Source organism: Orussus abietinus, unplaced genomic scaffold (assembly GCF_000612105.2).
Source record: "Orussus abietinus isolate OABI.00-Male unplaced genomic scaffold, Oabi_2.0 scaffold198, whole genome shotgun sequence".
Classification (NCBI taxonomy): domain Eukaryota; kingdom Metazoa; phylum Arthropoda; class Insecta; order Hymenoptera; family Orussidae; genus Orussus; species Orussus abietinus.
The window spans coordinates 107,853-122,232 of NW_019394343.1; the positions used below are offsets into that span (position 1 = coordinate 107,853).

Genomic DNA, 14,380 nt, shown 5'->3' on the forward strand with positions numbered 1-14,380 from the left:
CGCTTTTTGTCTTCACTTCGGATATCCGCGATATCAAGGATTACCGTGGAATCCCTAAAGATAAGGTGCGCTCGCGAGCGAACATCTACTCTCTGCGAATCCGAAATTGCACATTTATTGTCCATCTTCGACATTTTTTATCTTCGCGTCGAGGTTCGGTACCCGCGTTCTCGCGAACGTTTAGCGTTTAAAGGAGATTAGTAAGAATCAGCGAAGCAATTTTCCCACTTTTTTCAACCTCGACGCATTTTGTCTTCACTTCGAATATCCGCATTACCAACGATTACCGTGAAATCTCTAAAGATAAGGTGTGCTCGCGAACGAACGTCTACTCTCCGCGAATCCGTAATTGCACATTTATTTTCCACCCTCGATATTTTTTATCTTCGCGTAGAGGTTCGGTACCCGCGTCCTCGCGAATGTTCGGCGATTAAAGGATATTAGCAAGAATCAGCGAAGCAATTTCTCCTCTTTTTTCAATCTCGACGTTTCTTGTCTTGACTTCGAATATCCGCGTTATCACGGATTACAGTGGAATACCTAAAGATAAGGTGCGCTCGCAAGGGAACATCTACTCCCCGCGAATCCGAAATTTCCCGTGTTTTTCCCTCTTGACATATTTGTACCTTCGTGTAGAGAGAAGGTCGGTGTACTTGTGTCCTCGCGAATGTTTAGCGTTTAAAGAGCGTTAGCAGGGATCAGCGCGAAATCACGGGAGATAAAGTGTATCGCCAGAGCAGACATGGCCAGTCCTCAAGCCGTGCTCAGCGGGACTTGTAGTGGACCGACTCGCTCGGCGTTTGATTTCGTGGTGAAGAGGGAGACAGGGCGCCGGAGCCAGAAAGAGAGAGCGAGCCGGCGAGCGGAGGAGCGAGCGAGAGAGCCGCGGCAAGCGGAAGGAGAGAGCGAGAGTGATGAGAGAGGAGCGAAAGAGGAGTGCGCTCGGCGTTGTAGGACTCTCCGCTGGAGAGCCATCCCGCCCTCTCCCCTTAAGCCCTATCCACTACTCATTTATCAAATAAATCAACACGGCTACTTGTACACCTATGAAGAGATTCGGTACGGGCCGCTCCGCCGCAGCCGCCGGCTCGGGACAAGTCGACGCACCCCCGCCGAGTCCTGGGGAACCTAAGGACGCCTGCAATCCGCCCCGAATATCCCCAAGGATCCGCGAAACGATGTTCGTGGTTCTCATTCGGTGACCGAGTTATGTTACGATATAGAACGTAAAGTATAAACTTTACGTTCTATATCGTTACCTAAACAATACTATCAAGTGTCCTTGCGTAAATATGTAGAATTCCATACTTACGGCAACTCACCCATGATTTTGGAAGGGTTGTCCTTCGTCTCTCCAGCAAGCATTGTCCCGCGATAAAGAACGTAAAGTATTAACTTCAATAATTAAAAATAAAGTATAAACTTTACGTTCTGCACCGTTCGAACGGTACGTTACGATACGGAACGTAAAATTGATACTTTACGCTCTGTATACCAACGATACAGAATTCTGTAACGCGGGACAATGTTTGCAGGAGAGACGAAGGACAACCCTTCCAGAATCACGGATGAGTTGCCATAAGTATGGAATTCAACATATTTACGCAAGGACATTTAGGTTTACTTTGACTCAATACAGGTAACCCGATACTATCCAGCACCGAAATAAAATGAGAAGAATAAATGATTATCGTTGGCTCCCGGAATTGGTAACGTCATTCGAGTTATTAAGGTGACACGAAAGTAGCGTCCGAGGGTTTCATTTGTGAAACTTTTCCCCGAACTGGGGGTACGAAATCGTTTAAAATCCTGCCACGTGAACACGGAGGCCCCGAGAAACGTCCCGAACTCGCGAAAATTCATTTTTAATAACTTTTTCATACAAAACTTTCGTATTTATGATAAAAAATGAAATTTCACGGGGGTTGGGGCCTTCCTTAGGGCCCCATGGTAAACGTTCGAATGATTCGGTACGTCCAATGTAGAGAAAAGTTTCACAAGCGATTGGCCTCCGCAGATGCCACTTTTGTATCACCTTAAAGCCGAATCCTACCTAACAAGATGCCTTTTACGTTTCGATCTTTCCGTGAAACCTAGAATTCCTGTTTTAACGAACCGTTCAAATTGCTGGCGTAGACCATGTCGAATCGAGACGGTTCAATTAGACGACGCAAAGCCGCCCGGCTCCAGGTTCGAGGGGCCTCCTAGAAGGGAAACGAAGGAAGCGGACCGACGAACGAGGGCAATTTACCGGATCTCGATTGCGCGACCTTCCGATGCATCGGAGACAAAAATGTATTCCTCAGTCGCGATGGGCCGTCGAGAGAGGGAATCGGACGCGTTCGCGGTCGGCGAGGCGAGACTCGATAATTTACCCGGACCCTCGATGCGAGGTCCTCGGTTACACGGAGGGGCCTGGGGGGAGGGAGAGAGGGGGAGGAGAGAAAAGAGAGTAATCAAAGAGGTTCGAAAAAATCAGGATGCACTTAGAAGCACGTACTCCGCTATAGAGAGGCATTCAGTCAGACTCCGAGTTTGGAGTCAAAGCAAGGACCCTTGCCTCACCCACATTGCCCTGGGTGCTTACACTCACGCGAGTACCCTCACGACCACCCCCGCAAGCACCCCCGCGAGCACCCCCGCGGCCACCCCCGCGACCACCCTCACCTGCCGGCACACACTTCCCTCCCGAGAACTCTCCTTGCCCGTCGAGCACCCCCAGCCCCCTCGTTCCTCTTTCTCCCGTTCAACCTCCTCTCGCAGCCTCCTCTTTCTCTCCCCGTCTCCTTACCATTAGCGATTCTCCCGGCCGAGGGGCAAGTCGCGAAAGGCCGACACCCCCGCGTCTGCTCGGGTGGAGCCAGTAACTGGGGTGGTCCAACGAGGGCTCCGGATTCTGACCTACCGAAATGGGTAACGGTGTCGGGCACCGAGTCAACGCGTGAACGTCGTGGGTGGGGGGCTGTTAGGTTATCAGGATTGACGAAATCGATATCGATAAAAAGGGAATACGGGTTATAAGAAAACTGCTAGAGGGGGTATGTACATATGTAACAGGGTCGGGACAAGAGTCTTGCTTCCGATGTAGATTTAGATCAGTTTAGCTCATCGTCGGGCAATCTTGAGATAATCCTGGGTAGCGCAACCGGAATTGGTCCACATATAATATCATGTTAAGAAAGATCACAACGTTCGATCAAGAAGGACTAAAGCTCGGCTCGGTACCTGTTCCGATGACATCGCTAAGGCGATCCCTTATGCCGTGCTTCGCGTCGTGCCAGCATCGAGCACTCAAATCTTGGGACCACCGACAAAAAATGTAATTTATCGAGGAGTTATTAAACCCAAGTATCCACGTCCACGAGTTCGACATAAGGCGATGCGACGACGAATTTCCCGTTGAATTGAGGAAACGTTTACGGCCCCACCATCCATCAATTATGCTTCACGTGCGCCCACCTAACGAAGTGATCCTTAAAAGGCCTACTTCTTCGTAACGTTTCTCCCAGACAAGGCTAATTATCCGTAATTACGGGGGAAGGCGCGACGATCGGCTCGAGGCATCGGCAGGGGCCGATCGAGGGTCGAACGCGGCGTCGTCGTCGGTCGGGCGTCGCGACGATGAGAGTGGAAGACGCTGAAGAGGTCCTCGGATACGGAGTTGCCGAGGAGGATGATTAGGTGATATGAGTATACATACGTCTACCCTCGAGGGAGCGGGAGAGGTATCGGGAGGGCAGGCGGTACGGAGGGCTGAAGAGCCGGAGGAGGGACGAGAAGATCCTGAAGAGCGGCGAAGAGAGAGCGAGAAGAGCCCTAGGTAGGTGGCTGCCCGGTATATAAGAGAGGTAAGAAGAGTGACTCCGGCACGGAGCGAGTGGGCGAGGAAGAGGGCCGAGGAAGAGGGCGGACGAAGAGGGCGGACGAGTACACTGTGCAGAAGAGGACGAGGATGGTCCTTGTGCCCCGAGGGCCCCGAGGATACCCGGCAAGGAGTATCCTAGAACCGTCGAGGATGCTTCACTCCCATCGCCCTCTTCCTCGTGCCCCCGTCGGCCCGCCCCCCTTTTCGGGTGGTCCTCGGCCTCCTATCCCTCTCGTTTCTCGTTGTAAATATGCCCTCCCCTCTTCCGGGTGCGCGACGACGAAGGGAGCCACCGACGTGGCTCCTTCAAAAGCTACCCACAGGGACTGCCACCGTGGGAGACGGAGGGAGAGGGTGGGAGAGGGAGAGAGGGACCCCCCCTGCCCGACACGGTGTGTGCCCCGAGACTTTCCTACGGATTGCGGAATCAAGGGCTCTCTTCGAGGGCTTTGCCGGAGTGCCCTGCACAGTGCTAGGTACCCACTGTACGCACCACCCCGATGTACCGACCCCTCCTAGCGGAGTCTCCGGCGTGGGTCGTCGAGGTGCCAAAGAGACCGGTTGATGGTAGTTCCGAGACTTCTTCCGAGTCGAGAGCCTCCCCGATCAGTGGAGAGGGATGGAACGGAGATATCGAGGGATTGCTGGTGTAGATGACTTCTCGATTATGATCAAGGTGTTTGGGCTTTAGGATGGACGTGGGGCCGCTAAGCGGTCAAAGGGGTTCGCTGGAAACGACATTCGAGAACGGTTCTAACGGGGCGACGAATCAGGGAATGTTAACGCGTGGACGTGGGCATTCAACGATGAACCATACTTTCGGAAAAATTGGCACTTGGTGCGCCCATTGACTTATGGATACTATGTTAACGGAGACGGTTGGGATGACTCCGTAAACTCGGCAAGGAGTAGCAGGTTATTTATACTATAGAAGCGCGGTAGGATACTTATAGCATGTGCGATTATTCGTTTACCGACGGTATCTTTAATTTTCAAAAACTCCAATTTTACTCGCAGTCCATTATTGGTTGTTCAAGATAGATCGAGACAGTCTTATTAACGAATTCTTGGAAAAATTTTAATCCAAGGGACATCGACGTGGAGCTGATCGAGCGTCTTTTGCGGGTCATCGGCGGACACGAATGACTTCCCATCCGTACCCTGTCGACACCATATCCACCAAAAGTCGCTTGAAAGCTACATTTCCCGTGATCACTCCGGCTCTACTGACCGCGAAACTTGGACTTTCTTCCAAAGCCTTGATTCAACCCTTTGGGACAAGAGACGTCCCCCCTCCACCCAGAAGCTTCCACAATTTAGGAACCAGCACCTCGAAAAAGATTACACTCGAAGGCCTCCAAACAAGCTGCCGATTCCACCTCCGTTTCCACCGTCGCCGAGAAGTAACGCAAACTTCCCGTAGGAGAGTCCTACCGACCCCAGCCCCAATTCTTTCACCAAGTCAAGAGCACCCAGAACGGAGGTGGACGGGATCGACATAGTATCGGTATCTACGCGCTCAAACGGTTCCGGTTCCGTGGAAGATCGGTGACGGGCCGGAGGGGTCGCTCGAGAGCCATCGGCAGCGTTCCGGAGGATCTCTTCGAGGATCTCTTCGAGGATCGTTGAGTGCAATCCTCGAAAGGGTCGTCTTTTCCAGACCGAGCTCGCGGTCTTCCGGCGGTGGGTCGAGGCGTTCTCCCTGGAATTCCGCGGATCCTTGGCGGATCCTCGGCGGGCCCTCCAAGGATCCCTTTACAGAGGACGTAAGCCGAGCCTCGTTCGCACATTAGGCGCTCGAGAGCCGAAACAACGAAACTCGATACCCCGCTCGGTAGGTAGGTCAACGAGTCCTGGCCACGGGACCGGCAAACAAGAGTCCGCCTTCCGGTCGGGCCCCGACCAATGGGGCCCCATGCGAGCTAACGGGGATCGGTAACGCGATACTTTACGCACGATTCACAATGAGTCAACTCGAAACGACGGCAAAGTTGACGCCAGGAGTCGACGGCCCAAATGGGGCGGGAACACTCGAGAGAGGCGCGGTATTGTGTTTCGGTATTGGCTCAATTAGTAGCCCACGTTACTCCTGGTGAGCCCTGAACATCGATCGGAAACGTGGCGGCCGTTCTTCCCGTGTCAGGCGTGGATGGTTGCACGGAATGGCATTCTTTTTTTTTTTTTTAATTCCCTTTCCGTTATTGTTTCGCATCCTAGCACCTGTACTCTAGAGGAGGTTGCGGACACGATGTAGCCAGGGTCGAGGCACGAAGTAAGCATAAGGAACTTCCACTCCGTTGGTCTTTCCGGAAAATTCTGATTCAATGTTTCCTTGTCAAAATAGCTCACGGTAATACTACAGCGATTCTTGCGGAAAATTGTTATAACTCGATTATGCAACATGGCGGCGCTTAAAATATGAGTCAGATGTAGGATTACGTGTGGTACAGATGTAAACTAGGTCGGCTTGTGTCATCGATTTTATCGTTTTCACTTATCAATATTTGTAAGATGTTAAGTAATAAGTGATTTGGTAGTTAGCAAACGTTCAGTGATTATTATGTATATTTTTAATTGACACTATGACGGCCATTTGTGAAAATTGTAAACTGTTGGATTTATCCGCAACAGTCGCTAGTGTTATTATTGGCAATAACTTGGCGACAAAATATACGGTTACTTTCATATGGAAGTTGAAGTACCTTATGCTTTTTCATGGTACGTCACCTTAAGGTGAAGTGAAACACGTCGAGGAACTTGATCGACAGCCATGTCGAATTATATTAGGTATTGTACTAAATGGCATATTCCACCTGTCGTTCTCGTACAATAATTATCAAGAAATCTTTTCACTCCAAGAGCTCATATTACCATCATTTTAGCATAGAAGCACATAAGACACTTTTTTTTGCGTTTATCCCGTTCAAATTCGAGTTTATCGATTATCAAAGTGATCTAAATTGTCGCACAATTGTCCTGACACTTTTGTTTCTCATATTAGAGCCTTCAATAATTGTAGATGGAAATATGAGGGCTCTACGCCATTCTGATTCTGGTCTGGGCTGTTAAAACATTTTTTTCAAAAATCCAATATTTGAAAGTGTCGGGATAACTCCTAGGTGCTCACGAGTCATGTATCGGAGTTTCAGACGGTTCGATCCAATACCCTTAAAAAGTCTGTCTTATTGGAGTCGACTGATTTGAGGGGGGTTTCACTTCACCTTAATAAGTACCTTTGACCCTCTCGTGCCAAGAGCATAGTCAAAAATCACTTCCAGCCCTCGGCTCGTCGATTGGATTTCGAAAGGAATTAGGAATCCTTTGAAGATAGTCGCGGACCTGCCGGTTCTCGACTCTTCGGTTCCGGCTCGAGCTCAGGGAGCCAGGGGCCGCCCACGCAGCCGCGAAAATCCGATTCGACGGATCAGCCCGAGAGGGCACAATAGCCGCGAGGAGAGTCCTCCACAATCGCGTTCCCTCACTCACTTCGCGTGGAAATGCGGCGGAAAACCGCACCCTTCGGCTTCGCCTACTTTTTGTTCGGGATCCTCCAATCTGTCGGATTTGTGCTTTATGTGGTTTTGATATTACTATTATGGCTCCCGCGGTGGAGCAGGGCCTGGTCCCGGGACCTCTCGTCGAAGGGCGAGGCCCGCCAGCCGATTCGCTTCGGTGCCCTCTGAAGCTCTCTCTCCCCAACGGGAGAGAGAGCTAAAAAAGGGACCCCGTCCAAAGGGAAGGAAGAAAGCGAAAGCATGCCCATACCCGCGAGAAGGATGAAATGAATTCGTGTACCCGAGTAAACTGGCGGCCTCCGCACTTTCCACGGACTTTAATAAAGTTCGAGATCAGGGAAGAGAGGAGCAACGAAATGCCGTTCCGCTGGTCTCGGAGATCGCATACGTCTCGTCCCCGAGAATCCGAAGCTCCTTCAAATCGTTTACCGGGTTACAATATCAGATGCAGGGTACATGTGAGATATCGTAGTCAAATTCGTCATGTCCGTGGGAAAATGTCGAGGCTCTTGGGGCAAACCCAGGGACCAGCGAGACACGATTAAGTCCGACCAATCTGAACGAGGCCCGATTGGGTTCGCGAGGTGCAACAATTGTCTAAGACCATTCATCGACTAACCAATGGCAACTGGCATGTTCGTATTTTTCGACATTTTCAACATTAAAGAAACAGTTTATCGCATCTTGACAATCCGAGTCGCTAACAAATATCGCTGGTCAGGACCAACTACTCGACCTCGATCTAAGCCATCGGGATAGTTCCATCTCCGATCGGTACTTGATCATCCATACAGTCTCCAATTTCGATTTAGACAGTTTCATCGAAGTCCAGGCCCCTCAAATGTCCACCCGGGACCGCCCACAAAATATAATTTTCCCCCCCGCCGGAAATATCCGGTAAGTCAAAGAATTGCCATTTCTGCGGAAAATAACGGACCCGATAGTTCACCTCCCCGGACCGGGGCCCTCCAAAAGAGGAGCGGATTTCCGGTCCGAGTCGTGGAGCCGAAGGTGGCCGAAACAGTGCCCTCCTCGAGGCGACGTTACCATCGTCATCGAGCACCCAAGTGCGCACGTACCCTCGCAATGACGCTTGGATGTCGAAGCACCCTCCGGTCCTCGAATCGCGGCTTCGCGCACATTCGCCGCACCCATCTCGAGTCCGCATAGAGGGGGGTTCTAGGTGCACCTGCGAGCGCGGGGGCGCGGGGGCGGTAGGTCGCGGGGTGAGGCAAGGGGGGCGCGGTTCATCGCATTGCCGCGATTGCGCACCTTTGTGTCGGCGGTTCGAGGGTAGGTCGGCCTCGCTCGGGTCTCTCTCTCGCTCTCCCTGGCTCGGCCTCGTCTCCTCTCGCTCCGGCCCTCCTCTCTCTTGGAGGATCCGGCTCTCTCCCGCATCCATTTCTCTTTCGCTCCCTCTGGCGCGCGAGCCAGGACTAAAGAACTCATCATCATTTCTGAATTAATCTCATTCGACTGCCTCCTTTATGCGCCACCTCTTGTGCCTTACCTCCGCAGGGGCCTCCTTGCTTCAAGGTTAATTGGAATAAAAAAAGGAGGAAGAGAGAGAGAGAGAGAGAGAGAAGAGAGAGAAAAGGGGAAAAAAAACACCCTCCGGAGTGGAGGTATTCGCGGAGACGTTATATTTAATGGTACGTGAAACGCTCTGCGTTTACTCGCGTGGGAGAGAAGGAGAGAGAAGGAGGGGGTATAAGGGAAAAGCCGGGGAGGATGAGAGAGCGAGGAGGGACGCGGAAGGTCTCTCTAAGAAGCGAATGGCGCTCCGAGGTGCGCTAAACGCCGGAGTGGATTATTAAGTCGCAATGCACGGCGCAAAAGCGCGAATGAATGCTCGACGTGAATACCGGACTCAAATGGCGGATCCTCTGTTCCAAGATGGCCGAGCGCGAGGAAATTCGGGGTCAGGGCACGGCTGACCCGAAAAGAAAGTGCACGGCTTCGTGGGAGGCGCCATGCCGTGTACCGTCCAGATGATTCAGAGAAATGGATTAATGCATTCATTTGGGGATCCGATATTAACTAACAAGATACGCCGCTAAGTCTTTTATATTAATCTTAACCATGTCGTCGTGATTCGAACGATAGTTGCGTCTCGCAGAATGCGATCTGCATAAATTTGTTACATTTCCGTTCAATGAATTTTAGAAATATTTCAAGATCCTGCGTTTACCAAGCCAGGAAAGATGCGCAGCAGGCCTCAATATTCTGGAAAATTCTCAAAAGATACGCGAAATTACCCGGAGCAGCTTAGGCCGCATATCACAAAGGGCACCAATGAATGATCCCGTGACGACGGGGAAGGCAGAAAATTAGAGGTTTCGCCACAGGTGAAATTGCGACTGGGCCCTCGACTTTACGGAGCCCATCTTCGAAGGATATGCGCACCATTTACCTTCTCGAGAATCCTATGAAGTAGCCCGATGGACCGGCACAGAAAGGACCCGGGATAAAGCTCTCACTCGTGAATGCCATAAGTGCTGTTCCGAAAGTAAGGTGTCCCTTGTTCGGGCCCGATCTTCGATCTAGGTCCTACGTGCCCCTTAGATGGTCACAACAAGGTCTTTATTGACAATAAGCCGGTTAGAAGCGCTCTCAGAAGAAGCATCTTGCCGGTGCCTTCCGGAAGGAATGATCGTTTAATTTGAGGAAAGTAATCCTGGAAATAATGCATTGGGTCGTAACATAAATAAGTTCGGTTAGAATGAGAACATATTTATATTCTTGCCACCGAATTTATACGTTACGACCCCCAATAAACGGAATTAATAAATATTACCCGACCTAGTCATTGGGTTGGTTTCGGACCTTATCGATATCAAAGGCTCGTTCTAGTCATAATTGAAATCCTAGTAATATCTTTCATCTCATAATCTGCAACTAATGAAGTTCCACAATCCCTTCCGAAGACCGAAAACTTAAATTGTGATAGTGATATTTTTATGCAAGTTGATTATATGGATAACCAAGTATTCTGAGATCGAATACGTATATATAGATAGTTAAACTACTTATCGGATAAAGTGACGGTTAGAAAGATTCTAAAAAACACCTTGGGGAAATCTTCCAGATAGGAAGAAAATAAACACATCATTTGAAGGAATAATTAAAAACTAAATTACGACCATATAATGAGTCAACTTGTTTGGTGGCTTCTCTTCGGATACGAATTCTCATTTCAAGGTACTACGTGCTTTTTTCATGTCCACGTCGGGGTCTACTGACGCTGAGACGATTAAGAGAATCTAGGAAAATCGCCTCGTCGCTATCATTCAGAATAAGTGTATGAATAGATTGTAGAAAATAATTAAAAAGAGAAGAGAAAGTCAATACGCGTCAATTTAACTGGCGCTGGCCACTGACCCTCTCAACTGCAAAGCGGACCAGGTCCGAGGTTTAAGCAAAACTAAACGAATTAAATACACCCCCTTCGAGTTTCGTAACCGAAGGGCAATCTCGAAAAGCTTTCCATTAGCTATCAGGCGACGGACCCCTCGATGGCCGTCGACGAGGAGTAAACGAATCGAGCGAAGCCGATAATCGAATTCCCCGTCCGCAAATCGGCAACGTCAACCGAAATCGATCAACCGAAAAATTGGTTATCGAGGCCGGAACGGACCCGCTGATTTTCTGCCCTGCCGTTCTCTGGTATTCTACATGTTTAAGACTAAATCGGCTATTTCAATTGGAAGTTTTCGTGGGCTCGCCGTACTTAGAAATCGTCGCTATTCCCTACATGTACTTCTACAATCAATGATTTAACAGTGATTGACATTTTCACAAATGAAAGAAATAAACACCGGTGACTAGTATTAGAGTTTTATACGAGAATAAATCATTTGTTCGTAACTCTGTTACCTTCTTTTCCGATAATTACACGTACAACAGTTATATAAAAGAAAGTACAGAGGGTGCATCTCCACGTGGTTGAAGAGACTGCTCTGACAGTGCTTGATGCTCGTGGGGACATCAATCCCTTCATCGAAAACTAGTAGTACGACCGTATTTCAAACATCTGCGAAGAATCGTGCTTATTATACGTATATAAAAATCTAAAAAAAAAAAGTTATCGCAAAATCAATGTCTTTGACGAGGGCGCGGAGGAGCTGTACGTGTTCGCGTACTCTCCTAAGCGCGGGAGGCCTCCACGCTAATGAGGCGCGGCGTAATTAGTGAGACTGTCTGGTGGGTTGGCTGCTCTTCAGGAAGCGAGGGAGGTTCTCTCGCGCAGCCCTCGCTACCAACCCCTTCGTCTTGTCTTGGTTCCCTGACGGGGTGGTGCCTACCGAGACGAACGGCGAAGGCATCCCTGTTCTCTATTGGGGGAGTGTTCTAATGATTTCTCCGCGATGGCGATATCGTTGTTCATTCTAAGTGCGAAAATGATCGATCCATCTAATCCCTCCTCAGCGAGCTGTTCCACCTCTTAACGTCTGCCTAACGTGGCCTACTCCACGAATACCATTCTTCCATAAAACTTTGGACCATTTCTCTTCCGGAAACGACCTCGGCCCAAGATCGTTGAAGGCGGAGCTTTATCGATAAGAGACATTAAACCAGGAAGAAATTCAGTTACGGTAATAACGAAACGATTAATTAGGTTTTCCTGAGTCTGTATATGAAATGTCTGAAATTTAACAGAAGCGCGAATACATTTTACGTATCAGCGTATTCCGAATACAGAACACTATTTCGTGTTTTATTTAAAAGACATTTGTCTTGATTTACATTTATTTAACGTCTTATTTAATTTTCGAATGCAATTTCACTTGCCATTTTTACATCGCATGTTATTAAGCCCGCACCGTTAAAAAACTATTATAATTCGCGTTTAAAATTTTTAGACTTAAGGTGATATGAAAGAGTCAGCATATATATATTAGAGATTAAATCGTCGGTGAAAGTATTCTCCGAATTGGATGTACTGATTCGTTTCAAATTTTACGTGGACATGGAGGCCCTAAAGTCCTAAAACTCATGAAATATCATTTTTCATAAAAATGTATTTATTTATCACGGACTAGATCCAACATGGCGTGGTCCGTGCACGTATCCGCTGTTTTACGCTTCTTGGAGGCTTGGAATCGAAAATGAAGAGTTTCAGAACCTAGCTCGAACAATTTAGAATACCGTAGAAATGGAATATTACAGAGTCAGATGGGAAAATATGGAAAATACTTTCACCAACGATTGCAAGAGAACGCTGGTTTGTCTCGTGACTAACACGTGTTTTTAGAGCAAACATTTAGTTGCAGTTAAACGTCACAGACGGCGACTTTGGTCCGTCAAAATATAAACAGTCAAGAATTCACGGGATTTCGACATTTTCACATAGATCTTTTTATCATTACTTTACTGAAATGACGCACGGAACGCCTCGGTTCGTATAATTTTCAACATAGACTGCAAAAGACTCGAAGAAAAATATTAATGTCGGTAGCGGGACACGCCAGCTTATGTCATGGCTTGAGTATTCAAAATGACGTTACCGCCAAAAAGGGTATAGATGAATTTTAATTAACCGACGTCGATCAAACTTCTCAGCGCCTTTCATATCATCTTAAGACTGAATTTATTTTTCTGCGTGCACCGTGCGACAATGGCTGCGGCGTGGATGGTCTTCTAGGGTAATGCAAAAAGGAAACCGCGGAGGACGGTACGAGGAAGATTTCTCCGAAGGCTCGAGCGGGATCCTCGGAAGGACACTCGGGACTCTTTGGAAAGGATACTGACCAGGAGGCCCGGGAACAGGTCCCGAGGCGAGGCGAACGATAGCGCTTTCAAAGTAGCGCGGCGATTTAATGGAGCGCCTCAGGAAGCACGGTGGATAGGCCTGCCAGCGTAGGTTACGGTGCCCATGGGCAAGTTGAATGGGACGACAATGAGCGTGGGGGCTGCTTTTCGAGGGCGGGAGGACCGATTTAGAGAGCACAATGCGGTTCAATGCCGAGGAAATTAGCCGCGGCGCTGCCGGTGACGCCTGTGTCACCCTCGCGCGTCCCGCGACCCTCGGATCGGGGGCAACCTGGTTTTGCACCATCCAGAGATAGAGGGGGGCAAATCATTCGAAAGATGCCACCGCGGGTATGACGTTTTTTCCGGCGAAAAATAATTCCCAAAAGTCCAAGTAAAATAAGAATGGACAAGGAAACCACCATTGTGGCAATTGTAACCATTTAGCAAGGCAACATATAGGACAACCTTGATAGGAGGTTGCAGTAATCAGGGTAAAATCTCAAGCGACAACTGAATCACGATCCAACTTTGGCACAATATTGTACATTATTAGACAACCAGAATTAGCAAAATTAGACAACCAAGTTTAGTCCAGATATGGAATGATAATGGAGATTTTAGTAAGGGAGGACTTATTTGCCATAGTTGGGCCACAACCCATACCTCACAGTTTCCCCATTATCGAGCCACCCCTGGTTCAGCATTGGCACAATATTGGCCGTAATAAATCTAAAAATAAGGAAAATAAATTCTCGCAACGTTATTTACAATTGCTTGTGTGATGTTTTTAGTAAACGAAGATTCCTTCTGTTTCTTTTTTTTCTTTCTCCGAACGACCAACTCCAACCCGGAATCTCTTGGCTTGGCATTTGGATATTCGGTTATTGAATTGTTAACCAATGGAATGAACCCAATAAATTCATGTACGAACTCCAAAAATGATTGGGGTTCATAACTTATGTCAGACTGTCGTCCCATACATCATACTTTGAATGCCAAGCTAGTACCATAATTAAATTATACTTATAGTACACTCTATAGTGTTTCTGTTCAGCTGTATAGTTCAGTAGGTAGTCCCATTCGTGGCATTATAATTGTGGCGATTACGTGAGGCAACATCAGACCCATGTGAACATCGTTGCCAGTCTTTTACATGAAAATCTGGCATGCTTATAACCAATGTTACAATCATACCTCGTTACAATTCTACCCGTTCTCCTCTAGCCCTTATTAACTCTTGACAACC

At 48.5% G+C, this 14,380-nt stretch overlaps 1 protein-coding gene across 2 annotated transcripts in view; it reads right to left on the bottom strand.

The window, feature by feature from the left end:
- LOC105697328 (5'-3' exoribonuclease 2 homolog) overlaps window positions 1–14,380 on the bottom strand; it is a 41,199-nt gene that overhangs the window by 14,528 nt on the left and 12,291 nt on the right. The window contains exon 16 of one of the 2 annotated variants that reach the window (XM_012420557.2): window positions 10,023–10,057. The exons of the other annotated variant lie outside the window; for it this stretch is intronic. Coding sequence (XP_012275980.1) covers window positions 10,038–10,057 — 20 coding nt within the window. The 3' untranslated portion in view covers window positions 10,023–10,037. Of the gene's footprint in view, window positions 1–10,022; window positions 10,058–14,380 lie in introns of those variants that run through there. 2 annotated transcript variants of the gene reach the window in all.